Raw genomic sequence first — 14,586 nt, forward strand, 5'->3', positions numbered from 1 at the left:
AAGCTTTCCACAAGTAGGCAAATTTGCCCTTCTTAATTACCAGATATTGGCTTACTGAGCCCTTTCCAGTCCTTCCTCACTTATAATTTAGAAACCAAATGTGATTTCTGGAAAAGAGTGAAATATTGCCAGTTACAGCTTCTTGAGCAACACACTGTTCTGTACAAAATGTGAGCAGGGCTGTGTTCACTGGTTCCAACAGTTGTGGAAGCAGCTTTAATTTCTGTAAAATTAAGGCCATCCACTCCTTTCATCATGTGGGTGAAGGCTTCCAAATCTTCAGGCAACAAGCAGATCATGAAATAAAATGCAAAGAAAGGGAGTACAGAAGACATTTTGGCGTAGAACTAAGAGAATGTGGCATTTTTCCAAAAGCAGTCTTTAATTTTTCTTCCTCTTGAATATGAAATAATGGGAAACTCTTAGGTTTGAGGAGGAGTGCTTGCTTGCTTGTGTGTGGGTTTTTTTTTTTTTTTTTTTTTTTTTTTTTTTTTTTTTTTTTTTTTTTTTTTTATGCTGACTTCTGGCATGGCAAAGGAGCAGCATTTTTCACAGACTTTCATCCTTGAACCTCCAGGTGAAATGTACATTTAGGCAATAAAAATACCCTTTAATTTAATGTGATGATAACAATAATAATAATAGCAATCCCTACTGGATTTCCTTCACTATTGAGCCATGATTAAATTCCTGTATGGTATTTGGTGGTGAAAACAGCAGCTGTACTAGAGAAAGAAATATAAGAACAAAAAAGGTTTGGATGTTGGAGCAGAAAGCAGTTGAATTCTTATGATGGGTCAAAACATTATCACAAGATTAGTTGTTGCACTCATTTGGAATGTGCAGGGTGTCTCCTTATATGCTTTTTACCTCAAAAGCTCAATTTATAGCAACTCCAACACTCTTCTGCCTTTCCTCTCTATACTTAGCTGTCCTTCCTGTCTTGTAGATAATACAATTGGACTATCTCAATGTCTGTTTACTTACTGATAACTCAGTATTTGATTAAGATTCCTTTTGAGGAGTACAGTTGATTTCCTCCATGTAAAAAGTGGCAATAATTAACAAATCATATTACAGTTATACAAAGCTCTTCCTTTAAAGTTGGTTGGTTTTTATTGGTTTTTTTTGGTTTTTTTTTTGATCAGTTGTGTCCTGAGGGTCAATGTCTTTTCCTGAGAAACTGTTGGAGAGGAAGCAGAAAAAGCAATTGTTCAGCGGTCTCAAACTGTAAGACACCTACTCTGGGAAAGCCAAATCTAATTATTTCCTGTTGGACATATTTGCTGAACTGAACTGAGACTGCAAACAGAGGATGTGGTTACACAGACATTTCTTTTAGTGGTGGGGCTGTCTTAAACAGCTCATATTCCCATTTGCCTTTCCCCCCCCTCCCCACCATGTGCTGTCACCTCAGCAGTGATGTGGAATCTGTGGAGCTGCATGCTAGGCCAGATTAGAGACCTCATTTTTAATCTGGACGTGTTTTATTCCTCTCCCACTCAGACCCCCCCCAAATAAAAACGGGGGAGAGCTGCAGGAATGCATAGCTGGAGTGGAGGAGTGCATTAGTAAGAGCTACAGCTAAAATGAACTATAGTTTAAAATTGTTCCTATGATTATTCTTTTATGTGTGGGTGTTAGATGAAATGGATGAGTTTGTGTGAATTCAGAAACGAATTTCTTTGTCAAATACTCTGTTCAGTTTTTCAGGGATGCTGTGTGTGTAGTTAATGTTTGAATGCTTTCTGGGGTGCAAACACTGTTAAGTGGCTTCTTCAGAGGAAATCAAAGGCATTGAGCTGAGGACAGTTTTCATTACCAGACTTAGGTGTGCCACACTGGTCAGTCAGAGCCTTCAGATTTTTAAATGTGGGTTGTCCTTGCGGAGGGCAAGCAGTGCATGCAGCTTGTACAGGAGTCTGCCCTCAGTCTGGTACTCTGTTTTCAGATGTGAAGGAATAAGGCTGCTAACAGTATTTCACTTCCTTTGATACTTTCCTATTTCTTACTCAAGACACTTATTTTCCACACAGATAAATCTTAGAATTTGTCACTTAGTGAGGTTATGTAATTTTTAAAATTAGTTTAGTTTATATTTCAGAAATTGATGTAATGAATTTAGTTTGTGCAGCATTCCTTTCCATTTCTCTCCCCCATTTGGTTGCGTGTGTGCAGCATCATTATTCTTGTGTGAAGAAATATTTTGGATTTAGGCACACAGCCATATTGATAACATCTCTTCAAGAAGGTGAAATTTAACACAGAGTCACAAGTCTTTTTAAATCCTGAAAGCTAAACACTGAGATTTTAATTGGAGATTCTGCACCTTAACTTCATGCCATCCATCTTCTTTTGCTTTCCTACTACAAACTGGAGTGTCAACTACTTCTGCTTATCCTTCTTAATTAACTGCTGCTCCCTTTTTCAGCTTCTTTGGGCCCTGCTGATCCAGAAAAGCAGAGTTTTTGTGGAGGACAGCAGAGGAAGCCTGGTAGCTGCTGCTGCGCGTGCCAGCATGTTATTTGTTAACAGCTTATCACTGGGGGCTGCCTTTTTGGCACTGAAAGAAAAACTTTCTCCTGGACAGGGTCAGGAGCTGCTGTTGTCTCTGCTTGCTATGGGTGCATATTGAAATGTGTAGGGGGCCCTGGCATAAAGCAGTGCAGAAACTTCCCTATTTTGCCATCTTATAGTGAGGCAAATCAATGTGCTGACTACACATCATCTTCAGAGTATCTTCGTGTTAGGGGAACAGGAGACTGAAATGATATATCTAGCTCTGTGAAATTAATTTTGGTCTGGGACAGTCTACATCACAGATTGTTTCAACCTCAAATTAATGTTTCCTGTAATATATGGCAATTATGACTGGTTATAGACACACTGGGGAGGGGATGTGTGGTTCCTTGAGTCCTCCCCTTCCTGTGGTTTAGTGGATCACTGAGGCTATATCTTCATTGCACAACTGATCCATATGGTTGACAGCCTGTTTAGGCTTACTCAGATGAGATCATCCTTTACACACAACCATAGCCATGTTATGATGAACTTGTTTGCTCTGCAGTTGTTTATATGTGTGATGGTACGGCTCTGAGCAAAGATGAGACAGGATTCACTTTCTGACAATTACAGGGAAGCTTTTCCTCCTTCAGGCAGAAACTTCTGGAAAAAGCATTGAAAGAGTCTAATGATTTTTTTTTTTTAATATTATTGTTTTTGCCCTCCCTTTTGATTTTTTAGCAATATAAGATGTTTCCCAGCAGAATGTGATTACAGTCCACATTGTAACTTAATTTCTATTCCACTGTGTAAGATGGACTTGCATCCAGATGAAAGCTTTCTCTGAATGACTGGTAGGACTATGTTAATGTTAGGCCTAATATAGCTGTCTCTAAATTTGCTCTCATATGTCCTGTTGGATATGATTTACAGGAGCAAATCACTTGAGTCTGAATGTTTTTAAAGCCTCCATCTGAGAGACAGTCTGGGTGTTGGAAGGGTGGGATATGAATTCTGCATTGCTGTGTTCCGATCTGAGTTACGAGTCATGTCAGTGAGTTTCCGTGTTGTTCAGGCATGCTGAAACTCCAAGTCACCAGCGAAGGCAATAAGCCATTGTAATCACTGGAATAGCAGCCATTTGGCTTGAACATGTAAACACTGACATAAAAACTTTTCCATTGGATGGAGAAGTTTATCAGCAAGATGAGACTTCTGCATTTCTTAGAGATGACAGTATTTTTTCTTCAGAAAATCTAGGACAGTAGAGTTCTGCCTGTATTGACTGTAGTGAGAGGAAAAAGGAGTGTTGGAGGAATGTTTTGATTGTGCTGTGGGCAAAGAATAGCAAAAGCAGTTTAACTGTGGAATTTTGCCAGAAAATATTTCAGTTATCAGATTAATCTTTGCTCACTCACTGCAGCATAGAAGGAACAGTAAAGAGCTTGTCTTTCGTTACAGTTGTAAGGCTGTTCTGCTAAATATTTGTGAAGTTTGGCTCGTTAATTTTGAAGGCAGGGTGTGTCTGGGTTTTCTGTTGTTTCATCTTGAAGCTACATTGAAATTCCATGAAGTGAGTGAATAAGAATAACAACAGGAATATGTTATACCTGCAGCATCTCTTAGCTTAATAACACACACATATTAGAAAAAAAATTAATGAATGTTCATGCCTATTGCTCTATTGCAAGCCAGTTATCTCCTATTTGGGGTTCAAATGACCAAGCAGTAAATTGCAGGATGCAATACTTTAACTGTCTCAGGCTGAGCAGGAACTTCGTTGGCAAATGGGACTAAAAGTTTTAAAGTTGACCTTTTATTGGCCAGAGTATCTGGAATAAAACTTTAGTTCTTAGCAGAGAAAGTAATAAAAATGTCTGATGTCTGGGAGGATGAGTTTTGAGTGGGAGAACAAGGATCTCTAGGCACCTGAGAAGGCTAATGGAAGAGTTGGAAAGTCAGGAGAGGTAAATAAGCTAAGGCAAGGAAAAAAATGCACTGAAGAAAATACGGAGATTATTTTGATTGGTTATGGGGTTTCACTTCTGTAGAAAATGAGCAGATTCCCTGTACCAGGACAGGCAGATCAAGAAAAAACTTATTGTTGGACCTGTCTTGACTCAGCTGAGACTCTGGAGAACATGGATCTTAAGTGCTGGAAACTAAACGGAGCAGCATGGTGATAGTTCAGCTTTATCAGTGCTGTTGCAATCCTTTATTGGAAGATAATATTCAATGAACCAATATTACTGGAAATTAGTGATTGTCCAGCAGAAGTCTTAAAATGAAATGCATTTCTAACTTTTCCACATTTCCCTGTTGTGAAAAGTGATTTCAGGGATACCTGAGTCTCCAAAAAAAAAAAAAAAAAAAAAAATCCCAAAACAACAGCAAACTAAAATATAAAAATCCCACTCAAAACCAAACTATGCCAAAAACTTGCACTGAAGTCGAGATTTAATATATGGATAAATTTTACTCACTTATAATTTGTGATTTAAAGAACCAATATCATCACAACTAAATTGTGATGTTATGTGTTTAATGCTGTCAAGAAGAATGTTCCAGCAAAATTGTTTTGTTAAATTCTCAGGTACCTTTTTCTTCATGTTGGAATAGCAAATTCTTAACATTGGTTAATTGTTTGCTGTCTTTGTGGAACACTTTCCTTGACTTCTTGAGGCCTTTTTGCCTTGCCTGTTAGGACATCTAGGATCTGCAATTCTGTAAAAAGTACATTGTAAGTATATACTTCATTGTGTAGTCTTGCATCATTATTATGTTATAATTACAATTGTATCAGTTTGACTGCTTTATTAAAGAAAAATAATTACTTATTATGGGTTCTTACATTAAATTAATTAAGGAGTTGTAAGTAATTTTAAATATTGACTTGATGACAAATACTGTGAGAGGTGGCAGAATGACTCCTTGATTCTGTGAGAGAGCCATGATTAATGTGTGCTGGCACACTTTACTGAGAAAAAAATAGGAACATTCTCTGTAAGGGAATTTTCTGAAGTAGTGGTGTCCTTACTTGTTGTATTTTTTCCCTTTGGTACCAGTATTGTAAATCCCTTCTCCTTCAAATTAGTGGAGTTAAGTGGAGGAAAGTGGGCCAAGCAGTGTGCAATTCACTACTTGTAGCTCTTTCTAAACAGTGTAAACAGAATAAAATTCTTTTATTTGTTGGAAATCGGAAAACTTACATTTTGTGTTACAGTTATTATTCAAGCATTGAGACTAATCAGTGTAACTGATCTTACTCCTTCTGATGTTGAAGTAGTTGATAGCTTATACTATTTTTTTAACATTTTTTTTCCTTTTCAGTGGAACTATGCTAATAATCTTGTCCAAAGTTCATCTGGTCTGAAATTCATATTTAGGGAGGTGCCTGTTTCTTTTTTATTTTATCTTCTTGGCAAAATATTATGGCATCTTGACTGCAGTTCTGTGCTTCTGATGTCTAGGAAGCCCTATAGTCTGAAAAACCCGGAGGAGGAAATGGAATGGAAACTTTTATGATGTGTTTTTTTTTTTTTTTTTAAGGTGGCTAAGGAAGTAGGAGTAAACATATGGCAACTTCTGACCCTTTTTATTGCCATTTGAAACAACAGTTTTCCACAGCCTCTGAAGTAATTATTTTCTAGTTAGGTACTGCTAACTAGAATGCCTTTTAGAGCTGTGTATGCCTTTTAGAACTGTATTGCCAAAGAAAATGGAGTGTTACTTCAATACATTTATGAGTTTTTAAGATGCCTGGGATGGTTCTTTTCTCCCTCTTCCAAAATGGGATTCCTGTTGCTGTCTTGACAGATCTCTGTAATGTACTTTTATCTTTTCCCTGTTTTTGTGTAGATGGATAACCTGGTGTCATAAATTAGTTATAACAGTTCCCAAGTTCTATTATCTAATGTCTAAGAATGATTTCAGTTGAGGGACTGGAAAATTGAGTATATGATTTGGTGAATATTCTGCCTTAGTAGATCTCAAACAATGCATTCTTCAGAACTGACAAAGCAGCAGTCCTAAAATAAAAGTTCTGCTCTGCAAGTAGCATGTGGTGTGTGAATACCAGCGTGGCAGTCTTGATGGTATTTCAATCCAGCTTCTGTAGTGTGTACCAAATGAAATATAGATTCTATTTAAAAAGGATAAAAGACTTTGCACCTTACTCTTAAAGGAGAAAATGGGCTGTGTTTGGTTTTGTTTGGTTGTTTGTTTTTAAATTGCTGAGTATTTGTGTCCTGTTTTCTCTTTCAGTGACTGAGGAGAGAGTTGCTGGAATGGAAGTGAGCTGGGTTTGTCCGTGGGAACTGTGAGTAAGGTATGTGTTTTGTTCTTTTTTCCGTCTTTAGTCTGCACCTTTTGTTCTTAGGTTTTGATATGAAAATTGCTTGTAGTCACTAAAAGTGAGGGATAGTATTGTTTAGAGATAAAATATTTTGAATTTGTATTAGTGTGACAGCTGTGCAGCAAGGACTTTATAGTGTCAAGAGTATAAACAGCACACGCGTGCACTTTTCTATGCTGCTGAGCAATTAGTAAGACTTCTTTCAAAGAAAGAAGCAATTGAATTTGGTATCCTTTGGATTGGCAAAGAACAGCAGCAATTCTGATTCCCCCATCTCTACACCATATTCTTTACTCACATTGTTTAGATTTCCATGTTATGGATTACTTGCTACTTCTTTTCAATAAGCTAGTTAGCTTAAACAAGGCAATAATATTGGTCTTAGCTTCTCTATGAATCACTGAAGAAAATTCCTACCTATTTTCAGTAGTGGGGAAGTCCAAGGGTGGAAAGTCAGCTGTTGTAAGGGGAAAAGGGAACAGAATATCTAGTAAATCAATTGCTGGACCTTCCACTTAATGAATGTCATGCTGGGTAGCTGCATTAGAAGATGCCAATAAATGCAAAGAAATTTGAATTCCACACCCAGTGTCCGTTGATGGGGAGGAGAGACAAAACCAATTCAGATTGGTTTAATTTTTGTAGACAGTTTCATACTGTCATGACTAAAGAATGTCACTGGAGTCAGAAAACTTCTTGTAGACTCTGTTTCAGGCTTTGGTTTCATACTGTACTTCACGTGAGGTAACTGAAAGCTGTCATTTTTCAATGGGTCCTGTTCCCTGTTTTCTTTTTTCTTTATTTATTGGTTTAGGGGTTTTCTTCTTGGTTTTTTTTTGTTTGTTTTTAATGAGATCTGAGGAATCTATGGTTGCAGGGTTCAGATTGCTATCACAATGGGAAAACAAGCATGTTTCAAGGTGTAGCTTTCCATCAGAACAGCAGGCTGAATTGACTCGCTCTATGGCTGCAGAGTCACTGCTTGTAGGAGAGGAGGCGAGAATTTCAAATGGTGGTGTGGTGGTACAATATGGACATACAATCTCAGACACAGCCCGTGATCAGACTGAATTAGATAAATTATAAAACTATGTCCTCAGACACACAAAAGTAAGTTGCCAAAAAACCTTTCCAAAAAATCATTAAGATTCTAAAGTTTTGCAGTTTTGCCTGCTGCTTTGTGCTGCAATGAGTGCTTATGCCAGGAACTGAACTGACTGAAATTTAACTACTTTATCTTTGTTTTAATTCTTCCTTTGCTGTTAAAAATGTATAAATTTAAAAAGTTATTTTCTTTTATTTAATCTAGATTTGTTCTCTGAGCTGTCTTTCCTGCCTTGCCTAAGTCACCACTTTATTATGCCCTGTGTCATTCAGTTCTAGACCCAAATTTCAATTCTTCTGTCTGAAAGTGTATTGTTTCTTCTGAGGCCTTACTTCCTGTGCTTTTCTCGACCAATGACTTTCTCATCCCAGTCTGCTCTAAATCCATATTCAGCAGGAGTTCCTTCATACTTTTTCAGCTGTGAATTTCCAAGTCAAATCTCAAATCTGGCTGCAGATCATCAGCATTCCCTTTTCTAGTTTGCTGTAGCCTCCCTGCTTCCGTTGTTTGTTGGCATCCACTGCCACATGCCTTTTTCTTCTGTCTGAATCCATTGCTTCCACTGCTTGCTCCTATGGGGTGAGGAGGAATGCCTTGCCTTCAACATGAAGGAAATTTTAAAAGATGCCTCAGACAGTGATTGCAAGGAAGCCAGCCAGTCAGAAGGTGGTGGAAAGCAGGCAATCCTGTTCTATACACACTGCAGTTCATCATGCATTTCTTTGGCAGCAGTGCAGGCTCAAACAGCTTGCTCCCTTTCTCAGCTCCCTCTGTTTTGCTGGCATAGCTGTTTTTGTGGCCATGGTGAGCCACTCTGGGGAACACATCCTCCTGGAAAGAAGTGTTTTTCTCTAGATTATTTTTCATCTGGTCCAGTACATGTTGTCTCTGTAAGATTTATGCTGGGCTCACAATGAGGAAGGTATGAGAGTGGGAATGTGTAGCAGGCTGCCTAAGTTGGCACCGCTGCTAGATATTTGAGTGTGCTCTTTGACATTACAGTTAAGTTGATCTTTCAGTGTGCTACTCTTGCAAAGGCAGGTCAAACCTCTGCACAGCCTTGCACTCCTGCTTCTTCCTTTGCATCAGAGCTGGTGATTGTGCAGCCACAGGGCATGGCCAGCCAGCCGACTGATCTGGGAAAAAATGGCTTCTGATGTTTCACAGAGTGAATCGTCTGCTGGTTCGGCTGACCTGAGTCACCCCGTGGGTGCACAATCATTAGATCAGACAAAAGGAAAGCAGAAGGAGCCAACAGCTTGATAGCAGTAGGCCGAATTCTTCTTTCAATTATGATGTTGAACTCTATTGTGACCAAGGCCTAAAATACATTAGTGTACCCACTGACACATGACACCTGAACATGACATTTTTTTACTCTTTTGTTCTTTCAACTTCAGCAAAGCCTGTTATTTCTCCAGTAGCTATCATCTTTAGTCTCACAAACTCATTTAACACTCTGAGTGGTATGGGAGAATTAGGTGTCTATAAAGGACTTCACTAGTTTGAGGCTTAATGTCCTCTGAAATTAGAAGAATGTTGTCCTCATTCATGCTTTGAACTAAAGTAAGAACTTGAGAGTTCATTTTTTTTTCCCAGCAAGGATTGTTTGTTCTAAATATAATTGCTAATCTCCAAATTAGCTTTGTTATTATCAGTTCTCTGTGTACCCAAAGTTCCATGGGCTTGAAAGCCACAAAGTTCCTCCAAATACATATTGAAGAATGAAAAATATTTCTTAAAAAATAGCTGGAATGTCAAACTAAATTTCTTAGCTATTTGTGGCTTTGAGAAATTAATGTTTATTGATGATTTTCCAAGACCTCTTAAAAACTTTCTATCACTGCTAGATGGAGTGAAGGAAATGTTAATATTTTATGAAGGAAATATTTAGGGCTTAAGAAATACCATAATTGATGAGTGGTTGTTAAAATCATGTGCAAGGCTGTGTTTGTCTACAACACAAATGATGCAGTTGATTGCTTTGCACTAGATGTGCATCTTTTCTCCTTTGAGTCCTCACATCTCTGTACAGCTGCTCATGCCTTTTGTCTGATAACATTTCTTGCTGGCCCAAGCATATTTTGACTCTTGTACTGCTAGATTTGCTGGAGGTGGTAGCAGAGAGAGATGGTGAAGATTGAAAGATATCCTCTGTTACTGCAGTGTTATCGGCACAGCACACATACGGATTTGAGTTCTTTAGCTCAGATAAAGTTGTACTCATCTGTGTTTTACCAGTGTCTTCATTCCCATGTGTTGCAGTCTTTGCCTTTATAATACAGGCTTTGCAGTGTAGTGGCTTGTGATCATGGACAGTTTATACCTCCGAATCACTGCTTCTAATCCAGAATGAATTTGGTTACTTTTTGACTGCTTTTGCCCCTCTGCCTATCCCTGCTCCCAATTACTGTGCAAGTGAAGGAAGCTGATGACAGATTCATTTTGCAGAAGTCAAATGCATGTGGAATGTGTGTGTTAAAACAAAACTTCATAATCTAAGGTGGCCTCTTTTTAGTGGTCTGCATAGTTTAGTTTCTTAACTTAAGGTAGTTCCTGAAGAAGTCCTCAAGACTGTTTCTCTTCCAGGATACAGTCTTTGTCATGTTTGCCTTGCTGCTGGCTCTGTTGTATACTCTTTATGGGTAGTGTCATCATGTTGCCTCTCAATTAACTGGAGAAACAATTCTGCCAACATTAAGCTAATGTGTGCCTAAGTTAAGCTGACTGACAGGAAATGAAATAACACCTTTGTAGGTCTTCCTGTTTGTGACTTTGATATCTAAAGATATCTCTTGTTCTGATTGTTATAACTTCTCAAGCTAATGTAGTGCCTCTGCTTCCAGCTGCTGTAAACTTCACTTCTCCTGGGTTATTCTTTTAGTTTGTGATGACCTGGGGGATATAGTTGCTTTTGGGCATGTCATGGCATTCTCTTCCAGTCTTCTCACTCATTTCAAAGATTTGTCCACTTAAAGCTGCTTTGCCCCAAGATTGCCTCCTGGCTGGCTGATCTCAGCTGGCATGATAATTTAACAGAAGGCTGCTCATAAGTTTAAAATAAAAAAACGCCGTGTCTACTCAAAATAGCCCAGCTGCACACACATGCTGTTGCTGTTAGGTGCTGGAGGTTGCTTAGCAATTCTTAAATCAGTAGGAAATTGCTATTGCCCTGGCAACTTGTTCCTATAATGCAAACAAGGAAAAGCTGTTTAGAGGTGTCCTTTCTTGATTTGGGAATTGCATGTGTTTTGTGTTCTTCTCTGATTTTTACTCACTTATTTTAAAATTTCTTGTGTGTTTTAATTTTAAGTTAAAATTCCTCTATATTTTACTCTGGTTATTGAGTTTTCATGTATGGGAAGGGTGATAGTACTTGGTTCATTAAAATACTGACTGTCAAGATCTTAATTATACCATGAGTATGTGAATATTCCCAAAATCATGCATGCTCTCACAAGCCAGGAGTTTTTAAGTTATGTTGCTATAAAACACAAAACCACTGTCGCAACAATACAAGCATGAACCATGACACCTGGGAGGAGACAGATCTGCTCTAGAGAAACAGTGGACATTGCTTGTAAATAATAACTGATCTTTATCCATTTCTAACTTCTGAAGGCATTTAAACACTTCAATTTCAGATAGACAAACAAGACAGAGTCAGTTTTGCACAAGGTATAAGATTAAGAACCACAGCCACGAAGAATTTTCTAAAAAATATTCCCTTTATCAAACCTGCAAACTACAAAGAGTATACTGCTCTGAAGCTTGTTTTACATGGTAGCTGTTTAAGTGCATCCTCTTGCCATTGCAACACCAAATCACAGTAAACACACAGGAAACCTGATTATCTTAGTCATTGGTAAAAACAGTATTCTGCTTTACATTTACCATATGACAGAATTACTTGGAGAACTTTGTGTTAAAGCTGCTTGTCCAGGATCACTGAAGGATAGCTCAAAGCCCATGAGGTGAGAGGGAAACAAAATAGACAGACACAGACAGAATGGAAACCTCTCTGACCAACAGTAAACTAGTGAAAGGTAAACTGGGAGTGGGAGAAGGGATTAGGATTAGGATTCATTTTAGCTCCAGTAATCATCCCATCATAAGGGTAGACAAGCACCAGTGTTGGCACAGGGAAGCAACAAAGGCATGCATCCAAGACCTCCCCTTTTGGCAAGAGCCAGCTTAGACCAAGTTAGCTGTATCATACAACAACATCCTCTGGTTAGACATTAAACTGGCACTGCCATCAAAAGGAGCAGTCCAGGCTGCTTGTTCCTCACCTCCTGTCAGCCAGCACAGGCTGAACCAGATCAAGGAGCTGATCTGTGTTCAATCTGACCTGGTCACACACACACACACACACACACACACACACACACACAACTAGTTGTAATCTGCATCTGTTGCTGATCTGGCTTGCCAGTCAGCCACACAAAAACTTGGTTATCCTAAGGGAGAATAAGGCACAAGGAAGTAAAAAAGAAATGAGGATGGCTACTTTTGGTAGCAGTCATCTTAAACCATTATTAAAATTTTTGAGCTATCCAACATTTATGTTGTATATGGACACATGCACTATGGTGACACAGCTATGTGTGTAGTTGGCAATGGACTGGGGAACTGATTTTATTGAATACCCAGGAAAAAAAAGAAAGTCTGGTTCTCAGCAAAATAGATTCCCCAGTCAAAGAAGGGGCAGTGTAGGGACAGAAGTGAGTAGCTGGACAGTGGAGAACTTAAAGGTTGCTTAAGCTGATGTTGCTGCTGTAGAACATCTGTGGTATCACAGCCACTCTTGTCCCAGAAGCAGCTGGCCTAAAAGTAGAAAAATGCCATGATAGGAAGTTTTTGCCTCGTAAGGCAACAGATACGAATCCTTGAGAGTACTTACTCTGAAACCCTTATACAGGATAAGAAATACTAGCTCTCAATACTGTCCATCAGCTTCTGGATGACTCAAAGATCATGGCATGGCACATTTCTTTATGGGAAAATTTCTAGTCTGGTTGGAAATGACAGGAAAACAAACATTGTAAAATTTTAATTAGGTTCTAGATATTGATGTGTGTAGCTATCTGATTGATCATTCTACAATGACAGTTATAGAGTGGTATAACTGTCTGGGAAGTCTAGAAACAGACTTATGTTGGTTTGCAGAAAAGGATTCCACATCTTTCACAGGACTTCCAAATACTGTAGCATGAATGTTTATAAATCCTCAAAGCATCTTTCAAATCCCTCTCTGCCCTCATCAGACTTGTAATTGAACATATTTAAATCAAACTCATCCAATTATAGCTTTTATTGTAGTCTTGAGGACTGGATGCCTTTTTTCTTTTTTTAATTGTGGGGATGTGTTCCATACCAAAACTTGGCACTGATCTGAAAAAGAGTTCTCTTGGAAGAGGCTGGATGTTTGGATGTACTGATGGTATCAGCTGGTTCTGTCCTTGTGAAGCGCTGGCACAAGTGCTGGTGATACTGCACAGGGAACTGCACCAGGGACCCGACTTCGCTGGAGTGTGAACCAGAAGACTGGCTTTTACCAGTTTTACCTGGCTTATTGCGTGTCATTGCAGAGTCTTGTGCTGGCCTGAAGCAGGAGGTGATGTGGAGGAAGGAGAAGACAGGCTTACCAAATGCATTTTAATTGTTCATAATGGTTCATCCCAGTTTTGTTTCCTTTGAGCTGCAGCTGTACTTGGACTAACAGAATTGTAGTCCAGACTAACTGATTTTTTTTTTTTTAATTTGGTGGTGGTGTTCCACTGTACCATCCTGGTTCAACTGTGCCTTGTATAGAGGAATTGATCCAAATGAAAAATTCCATTTCAGCTGAATCAGCTTTCTTGATACAGTTCACAGTATGGCTCTGCAAGCAGCACTTCCATCACAATTCAGGACATAGTGGCAGAGCAAGAATGAGTGTCAAGCCAAGGTTTGCTTAAGCTGTGTTCCTCTGATGTGGGACAAACATTGACTGACATGCCAACTAGGATTAAGATACTTTCCATCTGTGTCTTTCTCTGCATGAGTTAGGAAATATGCAGGTCCAGGTGCAATTCTAGATAATCCAGCTGCTGTGATGAAGTTTCATTAGACAATTTAATAGAGAAACTCTGGTTTATAATCTCAATACCAATTAACACCCTTTGGTGTGGTGTTGCTCAAGGTCACATAGCAAAAGGGTGTCTGAGCATGGGTCTCTTGCTCCTTGTTGTGCTGTAGCTGGCTCTGCTGCGCTGCTTTTACTGTGGCTTGGTACCGTGCTTTTCCATAAATGATGCAGTTTCAGTAGTTTGGCTAATGTCAATATGCTGATTAGGGAAATAGATTCTATTTTACAACACTGTTGTTAAAGTGGTGTTTGAAATATGATTTTCCTAGTTCATTGTGCGCGTTATAAATTCCTCCTCAGAAGAAAATCCAGTATGTTCGAAGTTCCTAAGGACATTTGCTGTTTACCTAATTGCAGCAGATCTTGCATATTTCAGACATGTTTTTCTTCCTTTTTGAGAAGAGGAAGAAAATCTTTCTTTTCCAGGGTAGATCGAGGAGGGAAGGTTGAGAATTCTGCCGTTCCCTATTCTTGTGGGGTGAGTGTTAGATATGT

The 14,586-nt window shown here is 38.8% G+C and overlaps 1 protein-coding gene across 1 annotated transcript in view; it reads left to right on the forward strand.

Annotated features, from left to right (window-relative positions):
• The first annotated feature begins 528 nt into the window (after positions 1 to 528).
• Positions 529 to 14,586, forward strand: part of MRTFA (myocardin related transcription factor A) — a 93,417-nt gene continuing 79,359 nt past the window's right edge. The window contains exons 1-2 of the mRNA XM_053977457.1: positions 529 to 577; positions 6,774 to 6,829. Coding sequence (XP_053833432.1) covers positions 529 to 577; positions 6,774 to 6,829 — 105 coding nt within the window. The remainder of the gene's footprint in view (positions 578 to 6,773; positions 6,830 to 14,586) is intronic.

Source organism: Vidua macroura, chromosome 5 (assembly GCF_024509145.1).
Source record: "Vidua macroura isolate BioBank_ID:100142 chromosome 5, ASM2450914v1, whole genome shotgun sequence".
Classification (NCBI taxonomy): domain Eukaryota; kingdom Metazoa; phylum Chordata; class Aves; order Passeriformes; family Viduidae; genus Vidua; species Vidua macroura.